Here is a 19,603-nt window from a genome sequence, read left to right as displayed (position 1 = left end):
CTAACTGAAATCAGAAATCCTGATACTTGTTTTTGTTTTGTTGTTTATTTGAAAAGCAGAGTTAGAGAAAGGCAGGAGAGAGACAGACGAGAATCATCCACCCGCTGGACTCTTCCACTGAAGGCAGAGGCTTAACCTGCTATGCCACAATGCTGGTCCCCAACATTTACTTCCAAGTCACCAAAACACTTCCTGATCAAACACTGCACACTAAAACAAATGCAAACTAATATTTTCCAACATAAAGGCATAATACTCATGTTCACTGCCTTGATTTTGGTGACAGATTCATAGATATATGTGAAATATTGAAACTCCCTGAATTACAGACTTCAAATTTATGCAGTTTATTGTACAACTGAAAAGCTGCACTGTACCATAAAATTCAAAAATTCAAAATAAAAATTTAACCAAAAAAACTTCAAAAAAGAGAGGAAGCTAAAAATCTACTTGACTAGAACAGTTTTAAATATAGTCTTATTTCACAAAGCTACACCTAAGATTAATAGTTTTTTAAAAAGATTAATTTATTGTTTAAGGAAAAAAACTTAAAGAACTAATAGGAATATGTAATCCCATTTGTATCTAACAATTTGATTGTACAATAATAACATGAAACTTAGGCCACGATTAGGAAAAATACTGAGTTTATGTCAAAATTATGCATTAGCTACAGATATTTTTACCTGAGTTTTAATATTTTTTTATTTTGGAAGATTCACGATGTTAATCGGAAGTCTTATTTAAATTATTAGGGGAAAACATTTTTCAGCCTCTTCATATTCCCCCAATAGAATCCAAGTTCAACAAAGGCAGGAACTTTTTGTTTTTATTTTTGTTCTGTAAAGCAAAGTAACACACACACACACACACACACACACACACACACACACACACACACAGAATGAAAAGGAGAGAGACCTGTTGGCTCACTCCCCACGTGCCCACAACAGGCCAGGCCACTATCGGGAGCTGGGAACTCTATTCAGCTTTCCCACTTAGGTCACCTGGCTCATCACCTGTCACTTCCCAGTGTGTCTTACCAGGAAGTTGGGTGGGAACCAAGAGCGGAACTCAAACCCAGGCACTCCAAAATGGGGTGTGCCAAACACCCTCTCCTTCTGTTTAGTACTGACTTCCTAACACACAGGGCATGTTTAGCACATTGTAAAGTCTCAATGCTGGTATTCCACATGGGCCCTGATTCCTGCTCAGCTGTCCTACCTGTGACCTAGCTCTCTGCCCATGGCCTGGGAAGAAGAGCAAAGGATGACTTGAGCTCCTGCTACTCGTGAGGGAGACCTGGCCCCAAAGGAAGCACCTGGCTTCCGGCGGCAGACAGCCCAGCCCCCGCAGTCAGCTGAGGAGGAAAGTGGCAGATGACAGATCTCTCTGTATCTCTCCTTCTCTCTGTTTAATTCTGCCTTTCAAACAAAAACAGATCTATAAAATGGGTGTATATGCATATTCACACATGTATACACAAACACACCGAGAGGCTATATCTGATGTCATATGTTTAACATTCTCTATTTTCTGAAGGCTTTCCTTAAATCTTATGTATCTTAATTCTCCTGTAATCATAAAAATGAGAAAAAAATCTTTAATAAAGCAAAAATGCTAATATAGTCACAGATCAGTCTTCTATAGCTAGAAGCTATTTTACTCCTGGTTTTACAACTGAAAATAAATACTACACAGGGAAATCATAAAAATTTTTAAAGATATTTCTGGCACATAATGAAAAGGTTAGTTTTCAAAGAACATGTGTTTTAAGTTAAAAAGGAGTAATCTATTGGTGTAGTAGTTAAGATGCCCACAGCCATCCCTGAAGTATTTTAAGTCCGTGCTCTGCTCCCAACTCCAGCTTCCTGCTAATATGCACCCTGTCCTAGGAGCTACTAAAGGCTATTGGGGAGTAAACAAGTGGATGGGTATTCTGTCTTCTGCCACTCTGCCTTTCAAATAAATGAGTAAATAATTTTTTAAAGATTTATTTATTTTTATTACAAAGTCAGATATACAGAGAGGAGGAGAGACAGAGAGGAAGATCTTCCGTCCATTGATTCACTCCCCAGTGGCTGCAACGGTTGGTGCTGCACCAAGCAGACGCCAGGAACCAGCAGCCTCTTCTGGGTCTCCCACATGGGTGCAGGGTCCCAAGGCTTTGGGCCACCCTCAACTGCTTTCCCAGGCCACAAGCAGGGAGCTGGATGGGAAGTGGGGCTGCCGGGATTAGAACTGGTGCCCATATGGGATCCTGGTGCATGTAAGGTGAAGACTTTAGCTGCTAGGTTACTGCACTGGACCCTAGAAGGATACTTTCATAGAAGAAAATATCTGGAAAGTAACTGAATCCAGGATAGAAAGGGACAAGTGCTTGCTGATATAAATAAACTGATGAGAAAAAAAAAAAACAGAATGTGGCCAGAATAAGAGAAAATAATAGTTTTGTTTTGAACATAGTGAGTGATGCCTACTTGATAAATTCAGTTAGGAGGTTCAAGAAAGAGACTGAGTGTCTGCAATGTGGATACAGCAGAAGAATACACGAAATGACTGAGATTCAGCATGGAGAGCAAGGCACTAAGACTCAAGAAAGTCTCAAATGAAAGAGCCCACAAGTAGCACAGGAAGAAAAGACGAAAGGAGTAGGAAAGTGAGAGCAGAGTCTCCCAGCCCAGGGTTATGCAAATTTCAGGTGGAGGGAAATCAACAGACAGGGTGATGCTTGGGAACTCTGCCATGGAGAAGGCATTACCCATCTCCCTGACAGGCTGGTGCCCTCACAGGAGCTTGTCAGAGCCAGGCCTGAGGCACACCAAGCCAGGCCGCCATAACCACTGGTCAAGCGAAAGAAAGGGCTAAGGCATGCCAGGGCAGGCTACTGCACCCGCCCTGCACTCGTAGGAACTGGCACTGGGGGGCAGCCTGGTAGGAGTTCTGGAGGGTCCCTGCCAACCCCCCCCGAACAAATGGACAGCCTCTCAAATACATACAGGACACTGGGCTGGCTGGCCTGTAACATCAGACTAACTTATAGCAGCAGCCTGGACGCACAGGACCTGGGAACAGGGACAGACCAGATAGGGCTGCTGTGGCAGGGGTGGGTTCCCTGAATCACATGGTACCCCAGACGAACAGGACACTTGATCTCCGGGAGCATCCCATGGACATGTGTCCCACCATTGCAAAACCTGCCCATGTTACACACCTGGGCCACCTCCATTGCTCACTCCCATTCAAGGATAAAGAACACACCCAGCTGCACACGAGAGACAAGACAGCCAGCTCCTCCAATCCAACAGAGGCTCTCAAGTACTTCTGCAAAGGGTGGAAAGAAAAGCAAGAGCCACAGCACTTCAGATCAAGTTCTACAGAAAGCACCTAGGCCTGTGGACACTCTGAGGTAGATGTGACCAACCAGCAGGCCTTGGAACTTACACAGAGAGAGCAATGAAGAGCCCCTGTGATGGCAGAAGGAAGAGGTCACCTCTTACATGATAAAGCCAACAACATCCTAGAGCAATCAAGGTGACGCAGGGACACAGCCACAGTTACAGACACTGAAGGGAAAGCTTCCGGCCAGGAATAAGGCTCCACTAGCTGAGGGTCAGACCCGGGACAACTACACAGCAAGTTTATGGCCACAAGTCGGAATCTGCTACAATACAGACAGCTGAGTCACATCCCCAGGGTTTCTGAGTCAGCAGCTCTGGAGAGAGTCTGAGAATGCATATTTCTAAGAAGTTGCTCATCAGAAAATTTGAGAACGTTGTCCTAGCACAACAGTCCTGTCCTTGGCCCTTGGCACTGCATGGGACATTCCTACCTCAAATCGCCTCAAGGCTTCACTTTCTTATTTCCTCAGGTTTATGACTAATAAATCTTATCAGTGATGTAAGTCTTGGCCTATGGAAGACAGCAAATCCACCCTTGCGACAGAAAGATAACTACAGTTAGACAACAGGGTGCATGGTTGATAAGCTCCTCCCATATACTGAGCTTCTAAACTCCTCCTTTACATAATGAATAAGACATGAGTAGACCTTTGGCCCAGCAATTAACACCCTGTTTAGGACACCCATCTCCCAAACCAGTGTCCATAGGTTAGATTTCTGTCGAATCCCCACTCCTGAGTCTACCTTAATACTCTGCTGGTTCATTCCCAAAATGGGTACAATGACACCAGGAACTTCATGACACCAGGTTGCAGGGGGTCCAAATAATTGGGCCAACTTGCACTGCTTTTCCCAGACCGTTGGTAGGGTTAGTAAGTGGAGCAGCCAGAATATGAACCAGCACCTTTTGGGATGCTGGCAGTACAGGTGGCAGCTTTACCCACAAAAGTACAACACCAGCCCAACCTAATCTCCTAGTACATTCTCCAGATACCTGAGACCATGAAGTTCCCTACCCAAATGGCATGGTGCCAATGGCAGGGTCTCTTTCTCAAGTCAGTATTCCTCATGATAAAGCACTGGGTACACAAGGTCCCAAGGTGTGTCTACAGAGGGAGGTAGAGCTGAAGCCTGGACATAGAGCCCGAGACTCGCAGCAGGCTCGCAGAGCGCACTGCATACAGCAGTCAGGGGCAAGCTCTCCATCAGGAGTCAGGTTCCGAAACAGAACCAAGGAAGTCCAAGGAATTCTCAATTTGATCTTGGAGCTACCAGATCTGCATAAGGCAAAGTTACAAAGAGACAGAGAGGGAGATCTTTCATCCACTAGTTCACTCCCCACATGACCACAACAGCAAGGGCTGGGTAAGGCCAAAGCACATGGGTGCAGGGACCCCAACACTTGGGTCGCTTTCACAGGCACATCAGCAGAGCTGAATCAGAAGTGCAGATAAATGTTATATTGGTCTTCATTCGTATTCCCATTTCAAGCTCTTAAAGTGGACCTGTCTAGAAATACACTTATAAGTAGTTGGCATTATCAGACTGACTCTTTCTCTAAATTCCATCAAAACAGAGACTTTGCCTGCTTTGTTATCTATTCTTAAACAAACAGATTTCTATTTTACTCCAGATGATATATACACAAATCTGGAACTGTCATTATTTGTTTTATGCATTGGGTTGTCCCTGCATCCTTTTGTCATATCCCCAGCTCTCTGCTGTTTGTATGTTTGCTAGCATCTCTTTACATTCCACAATGGAAGACAACCTAGGTTCACATTATACTTTTTGGCTGCAGTGCAAACAGTTTTCATTATTCTCCAATCTGTCTAGTATTCAGTAATTACCATGATTACACTCTAGATTGTAGACTACACTACAGAAATGTGCCACAATAATTCTACCTTGTGGGTTTTAGCCCCACCTAGATGGCTGATACTCCCAGGCACACCTCTAGTCCACCAACTAACTGCAGGGAAAAGCAACTGAATTATATCTGTAAGTGGTGGTTTCAAAATAACATATTTAAAATTTCTTAAGTTTCAAGTCCTAAAAAATACTACATATTAATGCGCCAGTCTAACACATCAGTAGGCCATTTTTATAAAGAGGCTATGGAGTTTTGTTATCACTTATTCATTGGCTTAATAAGCTCTGACACAGTTATTCTCTGTAGGTAAAGAAGGAATGTTTTAGAATGTGGTTTATATGGGCCAGAGAGATGGCTCAACTGGCTACTCATCCACCTGTAGGTATGGGTACCCCATTTGGGTGCCATTCATATCCTAGCTGCTCTACTTCTTTTTCTTCTTTTTAAATTTTATTTCATTTTTATTGGAAATGCAGATTTATAGAGAGTTACAGATACAGAGAGGAAGATCTTCCGTCCACTGGTTCACTCCCCAAGTGGCCTCAATGGCCAGAGCTGAGCCTATCTGAAGCCAGGAACCAGGAGCGTCGTCCAGATCTTAAAGTGCACACAGGGTCCCAACACTTTGAGTCATCCTCTACTGCTTTCCCAGGCCACAAGCAGGGAGCTGGATTGGAAGTGGAGCAGCTAGAACAGGAACCAGTGCCCATATGGAATTCTGGTATATTCAAGGTGAGTATTTAGCCACTAAGCCATCACATCAGGTCCCCAGCTACTTCACTTCTGATCCAGCTTCCTGTTCGTGACCTGAGAAAGCAGTTGAAGATGGCCCACACCCATGCAGGAGACCAGGAAGAAGTTCTTGGCTCCCGGCTTCAGATTGGTTCAGCTCCCGCCCCTGCAACCATTTAGGGAGTGAACAAGTACATAGAGGACCTTTCTCTCTTTGTCTCCCCTTCTCTCTGTAAATCTGCCTTTCCAATAAAAATAAATGTATCTTTAAAAAAATTTTTAATGTGACTTCCACTAATGCATACCAGCTCCATGACCAAAGAGAAGCTGTTCAACTTCTAAGTCTCAGTTGCTTCTCTGTGAGACAAAAGCAGTGTTTATGTCAAAGGGCTATGTGAGATACCCCTGTAAAGCATGTCAGGAGAACTCACAAATAGATGTTTCATTACTGTCCTGTGCAGGACATGGCTGCCTGAACTGTATATGAGGAAGAGGCTTAGAACATTCCACAGGGCACATGAAGCACTTCCCTTCAGCTAGGAAACTAACAATGCTAGTAAAATGTGATTTAATGTATTCCCTATGCATGCATCTGTTACCCTAAAAACGTCAGGGAGCTCACAGCTACCTGAGGTGAAGTGGGAAGTGGGAGGCGGACAGTATTTTCATCAACAGAAGTTACTCAGCTGCTTCTTCTTGGTTGCCTTCTTATAAATAAGATTTTTTTTTTAACCTGCTTCATAGATGAACTCATTTGCATCAGCTTCTTTAAATAAACATTTTTTTTAAAACCCTTTATATTCTAAAGGCATTGCAAATAGCAATACTATCTAGATGGCTTGGTTCATTTTGGGCTAATATTCAGTGAACAGATGGCTTCACTGAAGTGTACACCCAACTCTGAGGTTTTAACAATCATTTAGTTCCGCAATGGTGAATTCTAAAAAAATGTGAGAGATAATGTTCTCCTGGGCTTTGAAAATATTCATGACTCTAGTAGTGGCAGTATTTTCAAACATCTTTAATCTTTCTAGATGACAAATTAATATTGCATAAGTTAATGACATCAAAACAGATTTTTTTTCTGAACAAAAACTATAAGGCTAAAACTATTCCTAAAAAAATAAGAATGCAAAAAATATTTATCACAACATTGTTTATAGTAGTGGAACATGAGACAAAGTTGATACATTCAATAACCCTGTGACAGTTTAATATATTGTGAGAAAGATATCCAGCAGAAAACACACAGTTTATAAAAACAATGATACTGATCAACATTTACTGACATGAAGATAGTCATGATGGTTTTAAATCTCAAATTATAAAATACATGAGATTTCAATTCTTTATGACACATAGCGTGTATGTGCATTATGAAACACCCAATGAAGTACAAGTACAGATACGCAGGAATAGAGAGAGCTATACCAAAATATTAATAATAGTGATCATGCCCAGAGCAAAGGGCTGAAGGTTTTACAGTAACTGTGTATCATTTTTATGACCATAAAAAATTGCAGCGTCAATCAACCAGCCACTAAGCCATGAAGAACCTCGGTACTGACTTCCTTCCTGTCGTGGGAACTGAACGTCAGGGCTGGAACGTCCTGGCCTCGGAGGAGATAACACATCAGCGAGACTGCAGGAAATGATATTAGGCATAACTCACTAAGCATAACCCTGAGGTTTAGAAATCTACTGGACAAAGAAACCCGCTACAGGTCCTCTTTAATACACAGGAACAGTATGGCCAGCATACACACCCTGAGGTAGAAAAACAAACTTACTGCAGTGGATAATCTGGATGCCAATGTCATTTCCAAGTTCCCTTTGAGACCGAGGAGTGCAGGAACTAAAATGAAGACTTCTGTAACTTTTTTGAACACCTCCCAATGCTGTAAGAAATAAAATAAAATTTTGATACTTTAGAACAAACACATTACTAAAAGCCTCAGCCATTTTTTTCAAGTTTGTATTTACATTTTTGAACGACTGCATAGGTTATCAGTGAACACTGGGCTTAACCTCATCCTCCGGAGCCGTGAAGCTCTGAGTAACTTTAGCAGACAGCATTGGAAACGAAGTCTGATAGTTAATACTCCTCACTCTACATCCAGCTTGCTACACAATCTTCATTCAGTTCCATTGTAGCATGAGAGGCAGAGACAAGATTCTAAAAACAAATCCTGGGTTTATTATTAACTAGCTGTGTGGTCCTAGATGAGTCCCATATCTTTGCGATTTCAATTTCTTCATCCCTAAAAAAGAAAAACACATCAATCCTGTCTAGCCTTTGGAGGAACAACATAAAGGGAAAAGCAGAACACTTAAGGTGCTTTCTAAATCTTAAAGATCTCATAAAATATTTAATAACATAAAGTGAGATTTTACAAACGTTATTAAGAGGTTCCTGCCCCAGCAAGAGACTTCATGAACTTCACACATTAACTTTATGTAAAAAAAAAAAAAAATACCAACAGGGGCCTGACACAGTAGCCTAGCAGCTAAAGGCCTTGCAATGAATGCACCGGGATCTCATATAGGTGCCAGTTTTAATCTAAGTGGCCCATCTTCCCATCCAGCTCCCTGTTTGTGGCCTGGGAAAACAGTCGAGGACAGTCTAAAGCCTAGGGACCCTGCATCCATGTGGGAGACCCAGAAGAGGCTCCAGGCTCCAGATTGGCTTAGCTTCAGCCATTGCGGCCACTTGGAGACTGAATCAACAGACTAAAGATCTTCCTTTCTGTTTCTCCTCCTTTCTGTGCATCTGACTTTCAAACAAAAATAATAAAAATATATCTTAAAAAAATATATATCAGCAGCACACATCTTGTCACTGATGCCAGGACTGGCAAAAAAAAAAGTAAAGCATAAATCCATCAGATAAATATGACGAGTGGGGAAACCACTTTAGACATTTATATCATCATTCACAGGTCATACAAAATTGTCAACTTGAAAATTTTGCTGCTACAGATTCATTGAATTTCAGCTCCCATCTGCAGTTGCCTTCGTAGGGCCAAACCAAATGATTCCATATAAGCTGTAGAACTGGGGATTACATAGAGTTTAGGAAATGACCAATCTTCTTCAAATTATAGGCTTAAAGAACTCAAAAAAAATCCATTTAAAGTACATGCCAATTATAGAGGGTCCTAAAAGAGCACTGGGTCCAGCAGCACCCCAAGTTCATAGTCATAGAAATTAGTAAGCCATAGTCTTGTCTGGTTCGTGATTTTCAAGGTTCTAGTGTGACTCAACTATCCTCAGAGATGATGATGATGGCATGATGGACGAGATAACGGCGTGGATCACAGCAGCCAGCAGTACCAAAAGCTGTCTTCACTGACCACTTGGGCCTGTTCCAGGCACCACTCTTGAGGCTCACTCAATCTTAACAGGAAGTCTGTGATTTTATTTTTTAACAGACAGGAAAGTATTTCACCTAGTTATCTCTTTAAGATACTTACAAACCTACTAATGATTTCATTCTGGGAGCCACAGAATAATAATGCATAGATGCATCAGTCACAACCTTTAACACTTGACAATGGCTGGGATGTGACTATTCTTCCTAATTTCACCTCGAATCAGAGGCTCATGTGAGAATTACTACAAAATCCCTAACACCTTAAGCATAGTGTAATACTAATAACTATTAACTACTGATTTCTTGTCTCATTCAAAAAAAAAAATCTACATTCCTTTCTCCATGTCTGTGCATGTGAAGTTCCCAAACTTTCTTAGCTCACTGCACTCTTAGTATCTCAGAAACATTTCATGGCACCCCTAGAACAACAGGTGCAGATAGTCCTGCTGATTAAGTAGTTGGGTTCAAACAAACTTTGTAGATATTTCCTCATAATGTATCAGCAATGTAAATGAATAAGCATAATGAAGGAAAAAACTGTCATTTAAAAAAAAAGATTTATATGTTTGAAAGCCAGATAGAGGAGAGAGAAAAACCTTCCATCCTCTGGTTCACTCCCCAAATATCCCAAACCTGCAACAATTGAGTCTGACCCAGGTCTAGCCAGGAACTCCAGGCACATCTTGGGCAGAGGCCCAAGAACTGGGTGATCTTTGGCTGTTTTCTCAAGTGAATTAACAGGGAGTTAGATCAGAAACAAAACAGCCAAGACTGGGTCCAGTGTTCATAAGGGCTGTCAACACTGCAAATAGCAGCTCAACCTGCTGTACCACAATGCCTGCCCCCGGTGTCATTCTTTTATGGCTATATCTACTTATTGATGAGATATGTACAGTTCTTGAGCAATACAGTTTCTCAAACCTAGAAAGTAACAACTATCACTTTCATTTCCTGCTTTTCACTGCTTTCGATGTGACACATGCTTTTTGTCCCAGCACTGCTGATCCATCACAAAAAGAATGAAGTGGATCTCAGGTTATGCTGAACTATTTCGGCATATATGCTGTATTAGTAAGTACAGTGTCAAGCAGTGCCATGGTACTTGCCTCCACACGGTGTCTCGCAGCAACCCTGGACTATCTTGACATAGTTTAGGAAATTTGGCAAGAGTGAGAAGTAGTACAGTTTCACATTTAAATGGAAGGGCTCTGCAATCAGCATATTAGGGTCAAAGGCTTCCTCTACTCTGGACTATTTCTTTGGAGCAAAAAATAATAAACCCTCTAATTGCCCCCATTCAAAACAGACAGAACTGCTACTTTTCTTAAACTGTGCTTGGACAGTGCCATACTGACACAGTGTTCTGAGCAAGATACACACGCAATCCCTGAGGCCAAGACCAGGATTATAACCACCAACCTTTCCATGATCCTGTCCCGGAGTCCCTCAGTGCCTGATCTTACACTGCTGCCAACAGTGCAACAGTTGAGGGAAGCAAGTCTAGTCAAACAAAACCGCAGACTAAATCCAAACCCAAGAATCTGATGGCCACAATGACAAACATAAATTTTTTTTAAAATTTGAAACATTTGCAAAACACAGTTATTAGAGTTCTAACTTAAAACAGAAATTATTTTTTAAGTAATTGGCAAAAGATTTTATCACTTTTTTAAAGACGTACTTTTCACATGGAGAAGTTTTGCTTCTCTTTTCGAAACTTCTTTTGCACCACAGGTAGGCAGTTGGTGAAAATGTAGATTAAGACACTGAGGTCCCAAGTTGGAGTAACAAGGTTTGGTTCTTGGCTCCACCTGCTAACGTCAGCTTCCTGCTAACGTCGACCCTGGTAGGCAGTGATGACAGCTCAAGTGATGGGGCTCCTGCTCCCCGTGTGGGAGACACTCTGTCCCCCTAGCTCCTGGCTTTGGCCCCAGCCCAACTCCACGGGCACTAGAGGGGTAAACCAGCACCCATTCCTGCTCTCTCACTTTCTTGCTCTCTCACTGCTCAATTGTTTTTAAACAAAACAAAAATTCAAAATATATTTGCACCAAAATAGACTTGGTTTTAATTTCATTTTCCATAAATTTTATGAAATATCCTGATTTTTTTGTGATTCAATCTTTCCATTATATTTCCAACTAAAAGCAGGAAATCTGTGGCAATTTTTCTCAGTAAACACTAATTAGCACCTAAAGCTGGCAGATAACTGAAGAAGAAAAGCAGAAAGAAAGAGGAAGTCATTAAATTAAGAGATGAGGAAAAAATTTTAAATTCCATCTTAAGCAAGATGAATCTGAAGCATGTTCAGAAAATACCCAAGAATTCAAAACTAGAAAATACATACCCAGAATTCAAAACCAGGGCAGTGCTAGGTATGCAGTCTGCACTAATGATATAACTCAAAGAAAATAAGTGGATGTTGTTGACAAGGAGAAGATAGCTAGAGAAATGGTAAAGCCTGGGGGCAGAATCATGGAGACGTCCACTCTTCTAGAAACACAAAAAGGAAGTCGAGAGTGGCGTGGTGGCAGAGCTGCTAAGCCACCACTTGCCAATGTCTACATCCTATAGGGCCACCAGTTTGGACATCCCGCACGGGTGCCAGTTCATGCCCAGCTGCTCCACTTCTGATGCAGCTCACTGCTGATAGTGTTTAGGCCCCTGCCACCCATGTGGAAGACCTGCAAGAAGCTACTGCTGCATTGGCCTGGCCCGGTACTGGCTGTTGTGATTATCTGGGGAGTGAACTAATGGATAAAAGAGTCTCTCTCACTCATACTCACGTATGCACGCTCTCTCTAAATTTAACATCCAAAAAAAAAAAAAATCTTAAGAAGAAAAAGGTAAGCAAACCAATAAACAGAAATGAAAGAGTAGTCATAAGGCACAAAATCTTCAAAGAACATGTCATTTCAAGGAGCAGAGTTCAAGCAGAAAGCACACTTCATTACACTATATTGTATAATACTTAATGGCCAGCAACAATAATGTACTTCTCATAACCAAAGGCTATGAGTCATCTGCAGCTCTCCGGTAGACTGTGTTCCATGTATCTTCCTGGATATCAGACTAAAGAAGTGATCATGGTCTCAAGGTCGAAGGCAGGATCCAAGGGTCAAATCAAACCAAAGAACCATATTTAAAGATTATGTTCAAATATGTTATCTCCTCACATTTACTTGGCGTAAGCAAGTTATATGGCCAAGTCTGATAAGGTTGGAAAATATACTCAAATGTCAGGGTGGCATGGGTGTAGAATCTTCTTACAATTGGAAAAATGATGTAAAACAGTAAAGTATGTTTAATAATAGCACATAGGTATTTATCAAGTATCTGTTATATGTTAGGCACAGAACACACACGTACACAATTACAGTAGGTACACAACATTGTTGAACTTGTAACTGTTGCTAGAGGTCTATACTGCTGTAATAGTACGCATTGGGCGGGAGAAGAATGTTGGGAGGGGAGAAAAGGAGGAATCCCTATACCTGCAAAACTGTAGCATGGAAAATAAGAAGAAATACATTTTTTAAAAGTATGCAAGGTTGGTATACAAATTAGAAAGCAAATCCAAAAAAATAATTAAGCAAGTTCTCCCAAATGACTTAAGTTGAACGATTAAGATTCAAAGGCCTAAGACTCTCCATAGCCACTGGTTTGAATGAAAATGCTACTGAGTAGCAGCCCACTGCTAGTGAGAAGACTCTCAACGCTCACTGTTGACATCAGAATGGTTTCCTAGCTTTCTCCACCTCTGAAAATAAGAAAAAAAAAAAAAAACAAGAAAAAAATAAATTGAGTAGACTCAGAATTTAAAATAACACCAAATACTTACAAACAAGTGTTGGCAAAAATCAGAAAAATTAGAATGCTAAGCCACAGGCTCCCAGAATGCCATACTTTATGAACAAACAAAATCTCCAAATAGCATTCCTGATTTGGGAGTTGCCAGCTCTTTGTTTTGACAAGTGATACGTTAAAAATTGCCATTTACCATCAATGATGACTATGGCTGCAATGATTACAGAGATAAATCTAAAGGAAATACTGACCTCCTGAACACAGATCTATCCTGCCTGAAATACCAATTGTACAAAAAGGTTCATGGTTGATTGACAGTAGACCACCAACAGTCCATTTTAGTTGACAGACAGAAACAATACCTGCTTGGAGACCCTGGAGAGCTAACTAAAGAGTAAACAAATACCAGACCAAAAACTAGGGGGGAAAACAAATCACAGAGAAAACCAGAAGTGAGCCTTTGTTTTGGGCATGCCGATTCCAAAAAGGCACCACGAGACTGAAGGAACAACTACTTGTGATGCCTGTGAAAGTGGGAATACAGGTCCTGACAAAGGGACTTGGAGCCAGACAGAAAGGGAATTCTGGTGGGGGGAGAAAACAGCTCCAAGTTAACAATGAGAGTAAACTAGACTGGGGCTGGCAGTGTGGGACAGTGGGTAAAGCTGCCGCCTATAGTACTGGCATCCTATATGGACACCGGTTTGAGGCCAGACTATTCCACTTGCAATCCAGCTCTCTGCTAACGCATCTGGCGAAGCTCTGGAAAACAGCCCCTTGGGACTTTGCAACCATGTGGAAGATTTGGAAGATGCTCCTGGCTTCAGACAGGCCCAGCTCTAGCCACTGCAGCCATTTGTGAAGTGAACCAGCAGATGGAAGACCTCTCTGTGTCTCTCCCCTCTCTCTGCCATTCAAGTAAATAAAGATATCTCAGTAATATTTCATGATAGGAACAATCATTTAACTATCAAGAAACTAAAAAAAAAAGTATCTTTTGTCACTATTTCATGAGTAATCTTGCACCTCCTTTTTGTTGCTATCATTTTTCTCCTTTGATCACGAAAGATACTCACTCACCTGATTTTATCATAAACCACTGGCTTGCTTATTAAACAAACATCACTAAATACCATAGTTTGGTCTTACTCAAATCTTTTTAAACCATATACTTTTAGTAAACATGTAAGCAGGAAGAATCTCTCATATGTCTCAATACTTTAGAAAGTAACTTGGCATCTACTAACTTTGAGAACCTGCCTATCCTAGGACATGCAAATGCCATTTGCACCTATGTATCCAACAGATACCTATGCAATGTACACTAAGCAGCAGTCCTTCCAACGTCCATCAAGAGCAGATTGGATTATATTCATACAATAGATCACAACGCAGCAATGAAAAGAAATAAACTATAGTTTCATAAAACATATACAATGTTGATTAACAGTGACAACAACAAGTCAGATGCAAGAGAATACAGATTATATACTCCCAACGTATATGGTTAAATGATTGTTTCTATCATGAAATTCACTGAGCTGTTTTTGCTTTGTAAGCTCTGGATTATTAAAATTCACAATTTAAAAGTGTATTTAAATAAAATCTTTAAAAATATTCATACTTTTTTTTATTTTTAAAACTAAAGTTTAATACTATAGAGACCTTAGACTTAGATAAAATTATAAAAGGAACCTTCTCAAATTATCTGTGTGACATTATCTCAACAGCATCAAAACTAAACATACCACAAGAATACACAAAATGAGCTATGTAAATAACCTATCAATATGTACATCATTGTACAGATGCTATCATTCCATAGCTAAACAGTGAGTGTTTCCTCAGAATAACTGGTATAGCAAGATATAAAAGCAACGGTCAGGTGTTTGATGCAACAGCCAAGATGCCTCTTAGGATGCTCACAACACAGTGCTTCGGTTCAAGTCCTGGCTCCACTGCCACTCCCAGCTTCTTCCGAATGCACCCTAGGAGGCAGCAGGACCTGCTCAAGCAGTTGGGGACCTGTCACTCACAGGAGATACACAAGGAGATAGCTTCTGGCTTTGGCCTGGCCCAGTCCTGCCTATTACAGACATTTAAAGATGTGAGCTCTCTCTTGCTCTGGCCGGCTGGCTTGCTCACTTGCTCGCTGGCTCTCTCTCTCTCCTCCCCCCCCCCCCTTTCTTTTTTTTACCTCTGTGGCTTTCAAATTAAATACATAAATAAAATTTTTATACGAGAAATACACAGAAACCAACTTATTTGCGGTACAGCTGTGCTATCTCCATGACAAATTTTAAATGGATAGATCATTTAATTCCCCATTGGTATTATTACCTAAGTTAAAACTCCTCATAACTTTTGTATAATTTCTCCAACTGATGGTCAGAAATGTCTCCATTAATTCATATTTTCCACTTAGATAAAAATGCTATCTGTTGAATAGTGTCTTAGAGTCACAATGACCCGAGACTCTTCGGAAACAAACAATGAAAGACGAAGGCACATTAACAGAATGGTGGATCTGACGCCAACTTTCTCTGATTAAAAAACGAAAACTGACAATAACAGAATGCTGCATTTGGGCAATTTACTACTCTTTTTTTTTTTAATACTTTTAAAAGATATAGTAGGTAGTTTTCTGACTATAATACATTAAGAACCCCTACAAATCAGTAAGTAGCACATACATTTTTAGATGGATGAAAGATACCAAAATTAATCCAAAGGAGAAGTGAAGTGCTAGCATGTGGGATTTGAGGTTTGCACAACGGTGAAGATGCTGCTGGAGGCACCTACATCTCATATCCGAGTCCTTGAGTTTGAACTCCAGCACTGCTCCCGAACACAGCTCCACATTAATGAATAACCCAGGAGATAGCAGGATATGGCTCACGTGGCTGAGGCCTTGCCACCCGTATGGGAGACTCAGATCTGAGCTGGGCTGCTGGCTCTCACCTAGCCCAGCCCTGGCTGCTGCAAGCTTCCAGGGAGTGAACCAGCAGATGGACAGTTAATTTGTCTCTCTATATGATTTAAATACATATTATTTAAATTTTTAATAATGAAAAATATATTTAAATATATATAATATAGGTGTGATTTAAATATATGATTTAAACATATATATGGATTAAATATATATTATTTAAAATTTTTAAATAATAATAATGAAAAAAGTATTGAGTAAAACATGATAACATTTTCTTATTACTTGGCTAAATACAGAAAGAATCAGCATTTCCAGGGGGCTAGCCCTGTAGCTCAGTGGACTAAGTCACCACCTGTGATGCCATCATGTCATCTGAGTACTGGTTTGAGTCCTGGCATCTCCAATTCCAGCAGAATCCCAGCATCACAGTTTGGCTTGGCCTAACACCTACCACTGTGGCCACTGTGGAGTGAATCAGCAGATGGAAAATATTCTCTCTGTGTCTGTCTGTCTGTCTGACTTTCAAATAAATCTTGGGGCTGGCAGGATGCCTCAACTTGCTAACTCTCCAACTGCAAGAGACTCCCGATACATTTTTGGATACATACAAAAGCACTATTTTGTGATCAGAATGATCATAACTTCCAAAGGGGGTGGAGGGCTGAACTCCAAGCAGAAAAAGAAGGATCTCTACCAAAGTCACCATCCATTCACTTTACTAAGGAATGAATAAAACCCAAAGAAATGTTTGAGATTAGTAACTTATACATGTACATTTTAAACAAAATGCAGGAACAAAAAAAGAGGAAACTCACCTGTACTACATCCAAAACCATGCCAGCTGAAACTGTCCCAAAGCCAGCTAGCAAAAACGGCACAAGTATCTGCAGGGCCATGATGCCGCTGGACTCCTTTGGTAACTTATGGTTGGCTTCCACAATGGCATCCTCATCGCCATCGCTGGACGCGTCTCCGTCCTGTAGCATGGCAGTGGTTTCTGAAGCCTCTCGCACGTCACAGTAGTTGTAGTTGGCATAGTCATCATACTTCTGGCTACAGCCTGATGGTATGTGCCCGTTACTGCCATGGAAAGACTGCTCTGAGAAACTGTGATACTCCATGTGCTGCTCAGCTCTGTTACTCAAAGTCTGTGCTGCTGCTGACAGTCCATCTTGCCAGAGGCCATTCCCTTTTTTGTGTCTATCTTCTTGATTTTTCTGGTAAATCACTGGAACCATACTCAACAGTAAGTTTAAAAACTTGTCAGACTGAATTGTATTTAAATTTAAAGTCCAGTCTACAAAACTTCCTCCACTAGCTGAACCATCACTTGTTTTACTGGTCAGAGATCTTCCTTTACTATTAGTCATATTGTCATCGCAAAAGACCCTGTACTGCTTAGATTCCAAGTACTGTGAACAGCAGCAGATGAAGCAGAAGCACATAAACACTTCTGCAAATTAAGTTGTTGGCCTCATTGTGTAGAACATGTTTTCGCTAGCAAAAGATGTTCAGAGGTTCCACAGAGGGGCTGGATCTGGAAAGAAAAAATAAAATGTAAAACTCCAATTATCTGCAATAGGCATTTGGTCCTAGGGTTAGAACACCAATGAAAACAATCAGGTCCCACACGAAAGTGCCTAGGTTCATTGCAAGCTCTGGTTTACGATGCCAGGTTCCACCAGTACTAACTATGGCAGGCAGCAGGTGATGGCTCACGAGTTTCGGTCACGAGTTTGGAAGACCTGGATGAAGTTCTCAGCTGCTTGCCCAGTCCTAGCTATTGAGCCAATCTGAGGAATCAATCACCAGATGAGAACTCTGTCTCTACTTCCCTTTCTTCCTCTCTGCTTCTCAAAAAAAAATTAACTTTGAATGTAGAAAAAATTTAAATGTAGAAAAGACATTTAAAGTCGGTACCCAAAGGTATTGATACTATACTGCAATGGCTCAGAACAAAACTTCCTTGTGCCATACTATCGCTCTGTGTTCACAGATGACTAAGCTACTTCTTGGACTCAGTTTGGATTTTAAAAATTGCTTATCTTTGCGTACTTTATATAACTACCACATACCAAAAGGTCTGCAACTAATCTTCTATTGTGGACAAATTTATTTCAAAAAGTAGTCGCTTCTATTCCTATAGAGTAAGACACTTTACCCCTGTTAGTACACAGAAAACTGTTAAAACATACAACATCTTACTTGAAATATTAAATAATAAACCCTGTCACTTTATCTACAACTTGATACCTCTTGCTATTAAGATATGAAGAGATAATTGTGCTGTTTCTGCTTAATGAAAAATTTGCAGATGTCCTTAATACTGTACGGAGCATTTATCTGAGACAAAATTAGACTGAAGTGATACATTTGCAGTTCTGACACACCAAAAAATTCACTGTAATATACTCATGACTATAGCTCTTACTGTTATTTATGAAATAACCAAAGGACAAAGAGATTCCATATATGTATGTAGTCCTGCATTATACAAGCCAAGCAAAAGGAAGCTGGCAACGCACTACTGAACATTGTACTCTGTCCATTTACACTTCTCAAATCTGCTCTGGGCCATAATCCCAGGGCAGGCCCATGACTACCTGGCCAGTAACTGGATTCACTCTAAAAGCTTCTAACTAAGACACACACACACATACTTTAGCCAATGAAGATAATGATGGATACTGAAGTCAAGATAATGATAAAAACAAACTGCATATGAGGATACTTGAAAACATTCACAGGAAATATAACTAGCTGGTGCAAAAAAGTCCACACACATAAGGAATCTAAGAAGTTCATGGAAAATGCATACTCTAAAATATGCATAAGAAAAAAATAAAAATTTGAAATCTACATATGAATTTCAAATTTAAGCATCAAAACACACCAGATGACAAAAAAGAAATGTTCCTAATGGCATAGTTCACACTAACAAAAAAAAAACAGAATTAATTCATGAGAAAGTATAAATTGTGGCATATCTGAGTAGTCCAATATATAAGGAAAATATTAATTTCAAGAGAGTGGTTGAATTCACAGAGAAGGTACTGCTTATTTTTCTAAGCTTGGAAGTGAGCAACTACATGTCTGTTCCTGTTTTGCCAACAGCCGCTCATGGGCTACAGCACATAGCATGAGGAAGAAAGCTTTGTCACCAAAAGCCATTCAGAGTTTGGAACTGCTTATTACCACAACATAATCTAAAAAAAGCTAACCGAAAAGTGTATGTTTGAAAAAGGAACCTGAACCACAAATTCCTATCCATCTCAGTTCAAGGGAGTATCCCAGGCACGTTAAGCACTTTGAAGGGGAACAGAAGGCCCAGCTCATGAGCCACACAACGGCCCAAAAAATCATGTGGTCTGACCCTGCCAAGACAACTGAAGGTAGGACTGCAAATTCAGTAAATCCATGTATAGACAGTTATATATTTTTTAAGTTGATGCTTTTGTATGGCCTGTGAATATGTGATAAAT

General features: G+C 40.6%; 1 protein-coding gene across 1 annotated transcript in view; it reads right to left on the bottom strand.

Moving 5' to 3' along the window:
- Window positions 1-17,927, bottom strand: part of LOC121166894 (solute carrier family 41 member 2) — an 82,351-nt gene extending 64,424 nt beyond the window's left edge. Inside the window, exons 1-2 of the mRNA XM_040996218.1 lie at window positions 16,937-17,927; window positions 7,797-7,904 (exon numbers count right to left, since the gene is read on the bottom strand). Of these exons, the coding sequence (XP_040852152.1) occupies window positions 7,797-7,904; window positions 16,937-17,566 (738 nt within the window). The 5' untranslated portion in view covers window positions 17,567-17,927. The remainder of the gene's footprint in view (window positions 1-7,796; window positions 7,905-16,936) is intronic.
- Between the last annotated feature and the right edge of the window lie 1,676 nt (window positions 17,928-19,603).

This window comes from Ochotona curzoniae, unplaced genomic scaffold, assembly GCF_017591425.1.
Source record: "Ochotona curzoniae isolate NIBS_2020 unplaced genomic scaffold, NIBS_Ocur_1.0 patch26, whole genome shotgun sequence".
NCBI lineage: Eukaryota > Metazoa > Chordata > Mammalia > Lagomorpha > Ochotonidae > Ochotona > Ochotona curzoniae.
Note: the sequence above shows the minus strand (reverse complement) of the source record. Positions and strands in the feature narration are given on the sequence as shown.